Source organism: Leptopilina boulardi, unplaced genomic scaffold, assembly GCF_019393585.1.
Source record: "Leptopilina boulardi isolate dan_hultmark-lab unplaced genomic scaffold, ZJU_Lbou_2.1 LbouV2_208, whole genome shotgun sequence".
NCBI lineage: Eukaryota > Metazoa > Arthropoda > Insecta > Hymenoptera > Figitidae > Leptopilina > Leptopilina boulardi.
The window spans coordinates 1,301,198-1,315,456 of NW_026137761.1; the positions used below are offsets into that span (position 1 = coordinate 1,301,198).

Sequence of the window (14,259 nt, forward strand, 5' to 3'; positions counted from 1 at the left end):
TTATATTCTTTATTTTAAACATTAGGTCATTCTTCGTAAAAGAATCAACCACGATCTTGTTTTTTTCATATTACTTTTAAATAATATAATTTTATTAAAAATCCATTAAACAAAAGAAAATAGTAGAGGATTTAATAATAAATTTAATGACTTTCAATTAATTAATACTAATTGAACGTATTAATTTATGAATAGGATAAATTTAATTTTGAAGAGTAGATTAATTTTAACTTCAAAAACTCAGGTCATTTTTAAAATACTTTATCAGATAGCTTAAAATTTAGATTTTGTATATCAAATTGTAAAATGACATTTTTTATGGTTCAAAAGTTATTTAATTTACACAAAATCAAAATTTTAAGCTATCTGTAAAAATATTTTAAAATCTTTTAAAATAACCTGAGTTTTTGAAGTTAAAATTAATCTAATCTGCAAAAGTAATACCATGATGCGTTAAACATCATTAAATTTACTACAAAATCCACACCTAATTTCTTTCATTCAAAAGATTTATTTTTAATAAAATCGTAATATTTAAAAGTAATATTAAGGTTATGTGATTGTTTTAATTATATATGTAAATACTCTACAGGTTTTGTCGCAAAATAGTCGATATATTAAGCGAAAGTTTTGTGGTAAAATCAAACATAGTATAAAGATTTGTTGTCATGTGTTACAGAGTATATTAATATTTTGTCAAAAAATTTCTTCTTAAAAACTTACATATTTGGAAAATTACTAATATAATATTTCTGCCATATTAAATGTTCCTCACATATAAAAATTTTTATAAATAAATTTTTCCACACAATATTAATACTCTGGCACGTAACAGCAATTTCTTATTACTAATTTTGAGTCCTCCACAAAATCGTAGCTTAATCTATCAAGTATTTTACGAGAAAACATACGAAGAACATTTATATTGTTTGTGAAATCACAACAACCATATGACTTGACAAACATCAAGATTGAGGTTGATGGCTTCGCACTAAGAATGCCTTCATTCTCATATTGATTTTCCATTCCTGTAAAATAAAAAATGAGTAATAATATTAATACAATGTTCCAATTTTTTAATAATTAAAAATTAATATAAATGTTATTAATAAATGTAAATAAAAAAAATAATATTAAATTATGATATATTTATTCATTGACTATACTTGAATATACATAAAGGCAAATATTTACAAAATTTTGTTTTTAAATAACATGATTATCCGTAATATATAATACCTAATTATTTATTATCTAAGTTAAATAAAAATAATAAATACCTCACTATGAAACAAAATCAAAATCTGAATAGAATTGATATTTTAAAGGATTAATCAAACTAGATCCTTTATCAGACTCATTATTCCGTACCTGGAGCTGATGATAAACAGAAGTTGATGGTTGAGGTTCATCATATATGGTTTCCTGAATTTCTTCATCATTTATTGCATACATATCTTCCACTTCTTCTGCGTTTTCATCCATTCTCGATATCTCCTTTGGTACGTTCAAATTTTTTGTCGCATTTGATACTTTGTGGTTCGTATTTCGAATACGACCACACTGCAGGTTGACAACCCGATTAAATTTTGTTTCTGATTCCCAGCTGGGAAACCTTTTCACATAATCTAAAATTTTTTCAATAAAAAATATTATTTTTTACTAATACCAACATGAATAGTTATGAATAGTTTCTATGAATAGTTCACTTTATATACCTTTGACTGCACTTAATACTTTTCTATTTATCATTGGTTTATTTGATAAACCTAAACAACTGGAATTCGACAATGTTTTGGGTTCAATTAATTCTTTTAATAAAAACCTAGTCATTTTTTTATAATCCTTTGCCGCTACTGTTTTGAAGTGGTCAAGATTTGAAAAATTAATCCAAACCCCACTTTTCTCAATAAGTTCCACCTGTGAAAATTATTTTAACAAGTTAAATAAAGTTTTTAACATGAAAAGAAATATCTAAAAAAAAGTTTATTACCTTTGCAGCACTTGGAAGCTCCCAATGTTGAGTTCCAGTTATGGTGACAGTTTTATTCTAAAATGAAATTAAAAATAAAGAAACTTTTACGTAAAAAATTTTGTTTTGTAATGTTAAGTATTTTTTTGTAATACTTACAGGTTCCTCTCTTGCCTGTTGATTTAATTTTTCCTTCATGAGAGCTAAAATATTCTCTTGGATAATAATCATTTCTGGTGTAACTGAAAAATATTATTATTTATAAGACATAGAAATAATTAATAACGTAATAATAATAATCACATTATTTACAACATAATATTCTGAAAAGCATTTATTAAATTAAGCTTATAAATTATGAGAACTCACTTTTGATGTTTTTAAATAAATCATAATTCATCGGACAGTTTTGTGTAATAACATTTGATGAAGTAACATTTTTTTCTTCTGCTTCATTCTCATCTTCGTCATTGACCTCACGATCCTGATTTAATACCAAATTTTCTTCATGTTTCGTATCTGCAAAAAAACAATTTTAAAAATTTAAATTTTGATCTATGGATCCTGTTCTCTTACAATTGTTGATTAAATTTGGAACGATTTTTAAGCATAAATAATTGAGGGTATGGATGCTATAAGGGGATATAAGTGAAAGTAAACATCCCCGCGTGTAGCGAGTCAGCGGCTGCGCAAGGGGACAACGTAAACCATGCGCGTCCCCTTATAGCATCCATACCCTCAATTATAACCTATGTTTCTTTGCCTCTTACAATTTTGATTTTGGTGTGCCAGTTGTAAAGGTCGTTTGTCACAGGGAGGAAAGAAGTTGACTCTTTTAGCATGAGAGATTCTGCTATTTCGCTGTTGCAGAAATGAAGATTGCTTAAAATCAGGACGTGATATTTCATGGTTAATCTCATGAGTTGATTGTTCTTCCATTCCGTCCAACCCATGATTTTCATCGAAAGTTAATGATTCATATTCCTCACGTTCTAATTCTGCTTCTAAATCTGCTTGGAAATCTACTGCTTTACGTTTCTGATTTTCATGTAGTAGGTGTGGAACTCGCATGTTATCAGGATGCGAAACAATCTTTCTTTTGTCCTGAATCCTGGCATTCTTCTCATATTTTTTTATATCTAAAAAAAATTGTTTCTTAACTTTGGAACGATTTAATATGTATATATAAAGTAAATTAAAGTTTCTATATATATTTTCTTACAATTCTGATGTTGTCTTGATAGTGCTAATGGTGGATTTTTTTCTTTAATAACTGGAGATGGAATCAATACTTCTCCATCAGTGGAAACACGAATGTTCTCTAAATATTTTTTAAAACCTAAAAAAATGACAAATTATGTATTATATAATACACTACTGTGCATGTTTTTTGAGTATATATATATATATATATATAATATATACTATAGATGATAATTTTTTTTTCGTAGGCATCTAGATAAATCTGCCATTTAGTTTAATTCCTAGGCATTAAGCTAAATTCCGACAACTAGATAAATGATTAATAAAAGATGGTTATTTTTTTATTTGTCTGAAATAAATTAGTCATTTAGCTTATTGCCTAAATCCTTTAATTTGTTTTAATCATTATACTAAATATTTATTATATTTTAATTATTGATAATAAAATTTTTTTTTAGTGTCATAAATACTATTAATATTATTATACTAATATTTTATTATATAATATCGTAATTAACACGTATTATTAATTTAATTATTATCATTGCTATAATTGTTGTTAATAATATTTTAAAAATTATAATTATTATTATTTATATCATTTCATATGTCATATTTTTTTAATATATTGTGAGGCACACACATGCACATAATCTAATTGTTCTATTTGCCGGGTGCTCTTTACTGCCGTGTTTTCTAAAAACTTAGGTAACTGCAAAAAAATCGAAAAATGAGTTTTTTATATCTTTGGAATCGTGGAAAAAAGATACACCTGTTAATGCAAATTATTTTTAAAAATTGTTAATATTATTAATAATAATTTTTGCATAAATAATTGAAAATACCGGTAACTGCAAAAATTGATGAGTGATAATTTGAGAAACTTAGGTAACTGCTATAAAAACTTGGGTGTCTTTGGGTGTTGTGACGTATTTTGTAGGTCGTGATTTGAAGAACTTAGGTAACTGCACCAGTGCCTAAGTTTCTCAAAACACGGACCTCATTTTTCGAGCCCTCGTCGCATGGAAAACTTAGGTAACTACAGAGTGCTATCAGAGCACTGTAGTTACCTAAGTTTTCTATGCGACGAGGCCTCGAAAAAGGAGGTCCGTGTTTTGAAGGACCAAGTAACTGCAAAATCTTATACATTTCTTTAAAATTACAATGTTTTTTGTGCAATTAATAATTTATAATGACAATAAATAATGAAATAAAAAACTCCAATATATATATATATATTTATATATATATATATATATATATATATATATATATATATATATATATATATATAATTATACCTAAATAATAATTTATCAATTATTGAAAAATTAAGTATTAATTTTAATAAATAACATAAAAGCATTAATAAATTAAGAAAATGAAGTTCAGTAATATGTTTATTTCATGATTAATATATAATTAATTTAGTTCAATTATTTAAAAAATTAAAATCGTTTTTAATTATTTAAATAAACGTTAATAAAGCAGCGAACTACATTACCTACAATAATTTGACTTTAATATTGTAAAATTAAAATAAATTCAATCACCTAGTTTAATATTTGTAAAAAACAATAATTATAATGATAACTTTCGCATCTTATTAAATAATTACACTTTATTATTTATTATTTATTTTTATATTATTTTTTTTTATTTTATTTAATATAATTATTTAATATATTTTTACTATTTTTTAATTTTTTTTATGTATTTTATTTTATTTTATATTATTATTTAATATATTCTGAGTTAATACAATATTTGACTCTAATATTGTATAATTAAAATAAATTTAACCATAAAATTAAATATTTGTAAAAAACAATAATTATAGTGACAACTTTCGCAGCTTATTAAATAATTATAGTTTATTATTTAATATATTTTTACTATTTTTTGCCCAGAAAGATAAAAATTCTTATATATTCCCTGCAGTTACCTAAGTTTTCTGTGCGACGAGAGGCCTAATACGGGCGCTCGTAGTACGAGGGACCAAGTAACTACCAGTTACCTAAGTTTCTCGTGCGATGACCCTCGAATCAGCATACCGGTAACTACATTTTTAATAATTTATTGAATGTTTTAACAAATACAACATTTATTTTTACATAATTAAAAAGAATAAATTTAGACGAATCGAAGGAACAAAATGTCATTTAAAAATTTTAATTAGGCTTTGCGGTACATATCAATGAAGTTTAAACAGTTTTTCGCGTTTTTCTCGAAATCTTTCATTCTGCAGTTACCTAAGTTTTTAGAAAACACCCAGTCGAAAATCCTACGCTACGTTAAGCTGAACAAGAAGTTGTTTTGAAGTATTGAAATAACCATTAGAGAATTGTGAGACAGTAGAAACTAGCTATAAAAAACTTTCAGGAAGCCTGTTATGGCCGATTTTCCGCTTCCACGGAAAGCTTGAAAATAACAAATTTTGTACGTTTTAAACAAAGCATTCAAGTAGCTTTGAGAGAGTTATCAAAGAGTTGCAGGATTTTGCATATATAAAAAGAAAGCGTTCAGGTGGCGAAAATTAAATGAAGCGTCATGGATGTTTCAGGAAACAGCGGAAAAATGACAATGATCAAAAATTAAATTTAACCTTTCTTTCCATCTTTATTTATCTCGTAAAAATATTATGTATTAGATTATTATATTTAAATATTTTCATAAATAATTAAAATATTTTGTAAATTTTTAACTTTTAGTACATTGTTGTCAACCAAAATTTGTAAATAAAAATACGCTGTTAAATTCATTTTCATAAATTATGAAATTCTAAAAGAATAAAGAATATATTATTTATAAAAAATATTCATAAATATCAAGTATAAAAATAATAATCTTTTTTTTTAAATATTAAATATTTTGTCTTTTTTTTAAGAAATTGTATTCATTATTCAATATAAAAGGTTTTTACCGTGTTCGTATTCCTAACCCCAAATTTTGCTCAAGTTATATATAATTTTTTTCGTATATAATTTAAGTGTTTAAAAATAAACGTTTTCTTTGAAAAATAATTTTTATATAATACCGTGGATGTCCCAGTTACCGTCCACCTAAGACCTAGTTTCCGTCCAGTTTAATTTTCAAAATAACATTTATAAAAAAATTATTTTCTTTTATTTGTTTACTTAAACTAATAAGTCGATTGTGTGCCAAAAGGAATAAATTATTGTTAAAAAATAATTTAAATTACTATACGAGATATTTGTAAAATGGACGGAAACTGGGACATGGACAGTAACTGGTACATCCACGGTATATAAAGAATAATTATTAATTGTATAAAACGGATTTACAAATTACTATAGAATTTTTATGATTTTTCGATTTAGTTTAATTTAATGAAATTATTCTAGTTTTCAGGAAGTGTAAAAAAGGTAATTAAATTACATATTAATTTGCAACTTGTGAAAAGCAAATAGAATTGCTTTCTTACACATTAAACCAGGCATTAGGAAAGCATTCACCAAGCAAACTGGTAGACCTTTTGCTAGAAGCTGTCCACAGATATTCAACAAGCTGTAGAAAAAGCTTCCCGTTAAGAAGTCAGAAAGCAAATATCACAGAATTTTAGGTCTAATGTATAAATAGTTGCCATGAAGCTTTTAAAACCTTCATAACAGTTACCTGAAGGCCATGTGAACCCTTCAGGGAAACTTACGATTTTCGACTGGGCACGGCAGTTTAGGTAACTTCATAAACGCCTAGGTAATAAGCTAAATGACTAATTGATTTCAGACAAACCATCTTTCACTAATCATTTATCTAGTTGCCGGCATTTAGCTTAATGCCTATAGGAATTAAGCTAAATTGCAGGTTTTTCTATGCATATGTCGTAGGCATAATGATAATATTGATTAAAATAATAAATAATAATATTTAATCCGAAAAATACTTACTTGATTTCCGTATAATCCGTGCAGCATATGTCATACCTTTCTTCGAATAATAAGCCACTTGTACAATATCGTTTAGTGCAGGATTCTTTTTCGATAAACAATTATCTTGCACTACTGCAGATGTTTTTGATTTAATAAAAAAAATTAAATACCACATTGTTAAGTTCTTCACTTTCACTTACTAATTAATTTATGTACACAAATTTCTATGTGGAACGAACTGATATTCCCTTTCGTTTCTGTCAAATGCTAGAAAGCAACTGATGATTTGAAGGTCTTTCCGGGGAAATTTTTTGAAAAAATACTAAACATTTAAAAACATTTACTTGGTTTCCTTCCATTTTCAAAATTCGAATTTATTATGTCTCAAGAAATCTTTCAGAAACAAACGGGTACCTAAAACTCATAAAATAGGGATGTTAATCCCAATGCTTCGCCCAATGCAAAAATACTAAACATTTAAAAACATTTCCTTCTTTTTATTCTATTTTCAAAATTCACATACTTTCAACCTCAATAAAACTATAAGAAAAAAAAGGGCGTCGAAAAAGTCATAAAATAGGGTCACTTGCAATGCGAAACCCTTGTCAGGTCATCCTAATGCAAACCATATGTGTCAAACCTTTCAAAACGAAGAAATACTCCAAAAGTTTCATATTTTTTCTCTCGAGCAGAAAAATTTAACAGTATATAGTTGAAAAATTTCTTCTTCTTGCCAGTAATTTTTAGTAGTTCAACTCGCGCTAGCTCAGTCAATTTTACGAGTTTTTCAATTAAACAAAAATGAAAATACGTGTTATTATATCCTACGAGTGACTAAAAAAGAAAAAAGTTGTTTTGATTAAAAATAAAAAAGTTATTAATTTTTTATTGAGACATTGCGAAATTCGTGAAGTGCAATTTTCTCAATGCGGGGAAGTTCGACAAATTTTCAGCAGCAACAAACTTCCAGTGAGAAAGTTTTTCATTAAGATCCAAAGAAGTTTTCTGGAAAGTTACAATGCAATTGAACAACTGATAACAAAATGGTGAATGTTTAAACTTTGAAGTTGCGCGAGCGGCGGAACGTTTGGTGTGCGTTTGCTACGTAATAATACAATCGAGCTTATTATGGTAGCAAACAATAGCAAACAATAGCTCTCCCACTGCTACCTGACTACCATCAAAGCGAGCGGCGGAGCGCTCGTCCGAGTATTGTATTGACACGCTCAATTTTTTTTTAATTAAATAAATTGTAATTGAACCAATAATTTTTGTATTTAAAACAAATACCATTTCATTGACTCAAATTATAATTATTGCATACAAATACATATTTATTCAATAATAATCAAGTAACCAAACATTTGAATCAAATAAATTTCTTGCAGTTTTTTGTTTTCTTTGAAACAAAAAAAGCTTCTTTGATTCAAAAAAATTTTCTTTGAATAAAAGAAATTTGTACTTTTACTTATGTTTTTAAGAATGACATCCAATAACTTAAAATATATTAAAATTCGATAAACAATTTTTATTTAAATAATTTCAGACCATTGATTCGTTTAAAAAGTGGGATACTCAACACTGGGACAGGCAAAAATTTAAGTTTATGAAACGTGGATGTTTGCAATACTAATTATAAGTTGTGTCAGCTATACTATTAATTATTGTTTGACAAAATTTTAAAAGTAACACTTGGTAAGAGAATGACTATTCAAATTTCGCGCCAAATTGTTTTTAGGTTATGACTAAGTTATGACTCATGATCAGCAGTACTGTAAATGTTAAAAAATAAGAGCAATTTTTCATATGAAACTTGAATACAATTGAAAATGTATCAAGTTCCAAAAACATCAAATTTTTCTATTTAATCACAATATAATCTTAAAAGCGAATGTGTGCAATGTGTAGAAAAGAATCCAAACTTTATGGTAATACCAAAAAGCGTTCAAAAATATATAAAATTGACATATTAATATGTCTTTGAAAAAAAAGTGTCCCACTATTTGTCACATCTCTCCTAATTATAATATAATAAAACGTTCGTATTTACGCTCACACATTTGTGCATGTGTGTGACTACGTTAATTTTCATTTAAAATTTATGAAAATATATCAATGTCTTATATTTCATGAATTTTAATTTTAGTGAATCTGAAAATTTTGAGGGTGAAAATAATCGAAATAATCAACAACAAACAAATGCAGTGAATGAACTTAGCAATGACAGTGATGCTCCAAGGTATTTAGTTATTTCTTAATTGCATATTTTAATAAAAATAAGGTGATAACAAAATGTTATTTTTTATGAATTTGAATTTCAGTGACTCTGAAAATTTTGAGCTTGAAAATGATTTTCGAAATGATCAACAACTCCCTGAAGGTAAAAATATCTTTCCTAATATTTAAAAAAAATTAATATTAATAACAAATTACTAACTTATTTGCTTTTTTAGAAAGAGAAAATATCATTTATGAACAAGAATCTAGTGACGAGTGGCTTTCTGCTACAGAGTATGAGGAAGATGAGGATGATGTTGAAGAGCAAATGCTTCCAAACGTTCCTGGACCTGATGAGCCAGATTTTGAACCTCCAAATGATCAAGAAGAACAACCAAATGAAAATAACGATCCATTATTATATGACGGTGCACGCATTACACTAAGTGAAAGTTTAATGTGTACCCTTACATTTGTTCTAAGATTTTCCCTCTCAGGCGCTGCTTTTAGTGCCCTTCTAAAACTGATTTCTATTCATTGTCCGGCAAACAATCTGTGCAAAAAAAGTCTCTATTTATTTAAAAAGCATTTCGATTTAATTGATATACCACTTAAAAAAAGTTATTATTGTTCTTCATGTTTTACCAAATTGGATTCACAACAGTCAATTTGCGAAAAGTGTCCTCAAATACAAGTTTCATACTTTATAGAAATGTCAATATTAAATCAATTAAAAAAATTATATAAACGACCAGGTTTCTTTCAGCAACTTAGATGGCGTTATCAAAGAAGAAAAAAAAACATTTTCAACTATGAAGATATCTATGATGGAGAAATTTACCAAAGGCTTTGTGAGGTGCCAAACTTGTTATAGAATCCCAATAATATTTCATTTACATGGAATTCAGATGGAGTTGCTTTATATAAATCTTCTAAATTCTCTATTTGGCCATTTTTTTTGTCTATCAACGAATTGCCGTATACACAACGAAACAGGAAAGAAAATCTCTTACTTGCAAGGTTGTGGTTTGGAAATAAAAAGCCTTTGCCGTCATTATTTTTAGAAAATACTTGTGATGATTTGGATGCACTAAAAGATGGTATTGATTTTGATCGGTGAGACGCGGTGAGAGTTTGTGGCGCGGTCATTTGTGGAACTTGTGATCTTCCAGCTAAAGCACTATTCCTTAATATGAAACAATTTAATTCAGAATATGGTTGTCAGAAATGTCTCATTCAAACACAACCGATTGATAATAATCCATTACACAGAATGTATCCTTATAGAGAACAGCTTCAAATGAGAACCCAAGAAGAAACAAATAGACTTGTCATGGAAGCTGAAACTTTCAATGTATCCGTGTTTGGTGTCATGGGAGAGACAATTATTTCAAGAATAACGTCTAATTATATTCGTTCTACAGCAATTGATTCTATGCATTGTGTGTTTCTGGGAGTTGTAAAAGCTTTGCTGCTTTTATGGTTTAAATCCCCTAATGGCATATTTCATAATTTACTTAGAATTGTAGATGAAAAAATTTGTTCTATTAGTCCACCAGATTATGTGAAACGCCTACCTCGTTCCATCATCGATCACTTAGCATATTTAAAAGCTACTGAATTAAAAACTTGGTTTTATTATTACTCGTTGCCAATTATGAAACTTGTCATGACAGAATTATATTTTAATCATTACATTCTCTTGATTCACAGTATATATCTTTTAAGTCAACCTAGTGTCTCAGATGAAACAATTAAAATTGCTCAAAGTATGCTCGATGAATTTGTAATGCAGTTTGCAGATCTATATGGTGAAAATAATATGACCAGTAATATTCATAGCTTACTACATCTTCCAAAAAATGTAATAGATTTTGGTCCCCTTTTTACAACGTCATGTTTTACTTTTGAAAGTGCAAATGGGACATTAAAGTCATTAGTGACGGGTACAAAATTTGCTCAAATGCAAATTTGTTCAGGTATTGGTGTATTTCTGAGCATGCCAGAACTTAAAAGCAAAATGCGTCCTGATACTTTAGCATCCATTTTTTGTAATACTATTGAAAAACGACAAGTATACAAGGTTAAATACGTTTTTGAAAATGTAGCAGTAGTTGGTGCTTTTAAAAATCCTAACAGAATATCCAATATTGTTCTTCAAGGTTTAGAATCTTTACCTGTCGACTTCGGTGATTTAAATATAAAATTATTTTTTAGGCTTCTCAAGTCAAATATACTTTTTACATCAGAATTGTATCAAAGATCTAGTAAAACTAACTCAATGTTTATTAAATATCATCAAAATGGTTATTTTTATTATGGAAAAATTCATTGTTTTATTAAACTCTCGAATTGTAATTATCAAAATCATTGTAGTGATAATTGTAATGCAGCACATTATTTTGCGATTATTCGAAAAATTCAAAATTTATATTCTTTTTATACTCAAGTTGGGGAAGACAAGATACCTATTTCATTTATAAATCAGTGTGAAAGTATTACCAATGAAATTTATGCAGTGGATGTACGAAATCTTCATTTGGTTTGTTACTACATTTATATTAGCAACGAAGTTCAATATGTAATAGAACCTGTAAATATGTTGGAATTTGAATAAAATACGTAATGTAATTCTATTTATTATGCAAGGCTTTTTTTATATAGAAAACTAAATGAAAAATCTCAAAAAACATACTTATAAATTAAACACCATAAATATAAGTAATAAGAATTTTGTTATTATTACTTTTTAAAATCCATAAAGTTTTTTAATAGTTATATAGATTTGAAAGCGATGAAATTATCAGTGTTACTTAAAAAAGTCAAAATTTAAATTCCTACTTCATTTATTTGTCGATGTCATCCTTAAATCTTACTTCCGCCATCTATGTATTGTATCACCAATTAAGTATCCAAAAATTCAGAGACTGTAGTATACATTTTATTTACTCCGGAAGATTTTCATATTTTTAAGAGACTTCTGGAGACCTTCGAGACTACTCTGAATACTTTGGTATACTTAGAAAACTAAGATGATCCATTTGAAGATTCAGCTTAGTTTACTCAGTATACTGTCGTATACGTTTCGAATATTACGGGAGCCCTTCAGGTTTACTTTGGAGATGTTGTATACAAGTTAGAATACTGTTTGGTATACTCTGTATACTTTCAATACCGTTTGGAATACTATTTCGAACACTCCGATTACTGTGTATACTTTTTCGAATACTATTCATTTTATCCCGGGAAATGCTAAACCTTTTCGCTCAGCCGCTTCTAACACACGATCTATTAATTTATTCTGTGCGAGTTATACATTTGTTCGATTTTTTCCTGTTGAACTTGATTTTTAAAAGTTTTTAACTTATGTTTTTTTAGCTAATTTTTCGGAAAGTGGCTGATGTTCGTCGTGAGAAGGAGTTGGCAGAGAGAAGAAAAAACGAGCCACAGCTGGACCAATCTCAGGATCATCTGGTTCGGAAGATATTTTCAAGGTAAGAACTTCATTTTTCACAAATGAGACAATTATCGAAACCCCGAGGGGGATTAACTAGTTTATTGAAGTGTACACTCTTGACGTAATAGTAATGTGATGTCCGTATTATTGTTTATTTATTTTTAATATCTTGTTTTAGTAAGTACCATCGTGTCTTGCATTTCTTGAACCACCCTAATGTACAGGACTAATTACGGAAATTTTCATTTGAGTCTAATAGACATCTTTGATAATATATTTAATGAACAATAATTGTTTTTCAAATTATAAAACTGGTAATAATGAATCAAATATTATATTAAGAAATGCGCAGTAGTATTATGAACTTTAGACATTCGTAGCATTGTTTAGTTTTTTTTATAATAATTATTGAAATTAATTTTTAATGTTAATGTTCAATTATATTTATCGACTTTTTCATCGCTTGTTTCTTCGAAAGTTAGACTTTTAAGCCAGCGCTCTTTTAATTCGTAAGTGAAGGTCAACACAAAATTGATTCTTAAACAGGATGAAAATGTGAAATATGGGATAGGGAAGGACATATATATATATTATAAAAAGATTTCGCCGCAGCCGCCGCCGCTGTTTCAGAAATTTTGACAAGGATGGGTCATTCCATGTCAAGTGTACCCAACTCATGTTTTTGACAAGGTTAGGTAAGGGTGTGCCAACCCATGTTTTTGTCATGAATAGTACAATAGTTGGTTACACTTGATATGGAATGACCCATATGAATATAGCTGCAAGTCCCCCCCTTCACCCCCTCCCTGGCAAAAAATGACCTAAATTTTAAGGTTATGTTCGTTTCAAGACTCTTAGTAGGGCCGCAAGTCCTGCCCCCTCCCTTACCCTCTCTCCGTATTTCCCACCAAAAATGACATAAATTTTGAGGTTATGTTCATTTCAAGACTTTCAATATAGCCGCAGGTCCCCCGTCTCCCGCCAAAAATGACATAAATTTTGAGGTTATGATCGTTTCAAAACTGTGAATATAGTCGCAAGGCCCCCCTCCTTCCTTACGTTGAAGGAGAGGTGGATTTTCCGCCGAAATTGAACTAAATTTTAAGGTTCCCTGCTAAAAATAAAATCACAGAACGTCAAAAAATTAGTCACGATCTCTGACGTTTTGAGACTGTTTTTGTTACGATTGCAGTCACAGAACACCACAATAAGTGAGGTTCAGTCAAAGAATCGTCAATAGTAGTCAGATTTATTATGAGGGTCGGAGACCCTTTTTTTTGGCCATACCATAAATCATTAAACCCTGTGACTATTTGTGATGTCATTATCATTATCATTATCATTAATTATAATGATAAAAATTAATTAATATGCATATATTAATTACTATATTATTAAAATTCAATTTAACATAATTCTTCCACAAATCAACTAAATAATTACTAATTTTAATTTTTCTTTTTAGCATACTGCACTATAATTAGATGCAATATTTGGTTCAAATCAAATTTATATTTAGT

The 14,259-nt window shown here is 28.0% G+C and overlaps 1 protein-coding gene across 7 annotated transcripts in view; it reads left to right on the forward strand.

Moving 5' to 3' along the window:
- LOC127278580 (potassium voltage-gated channel protein eag) overlaps positions 1–14,259 on the forward strand; it is a 1,151,741-nt gene that overhangs the window by 934,330 nt on the left and 203,152 nt on the right. For all 7 annotated transcript variants that reach the window (XM_051300360.1, XM_051300361.1, XM_051300362.1 and 4 more), the window contains one exon: positions 12,661–12,776. In XM_051300360.1, the coding sequence (XP_051156317.1) occupies positions 12,661–12,776 (116 nt within the window). The remainder of the gene's footprint in view (positions 1–12,660; positions 12,777–14,259) is intronic.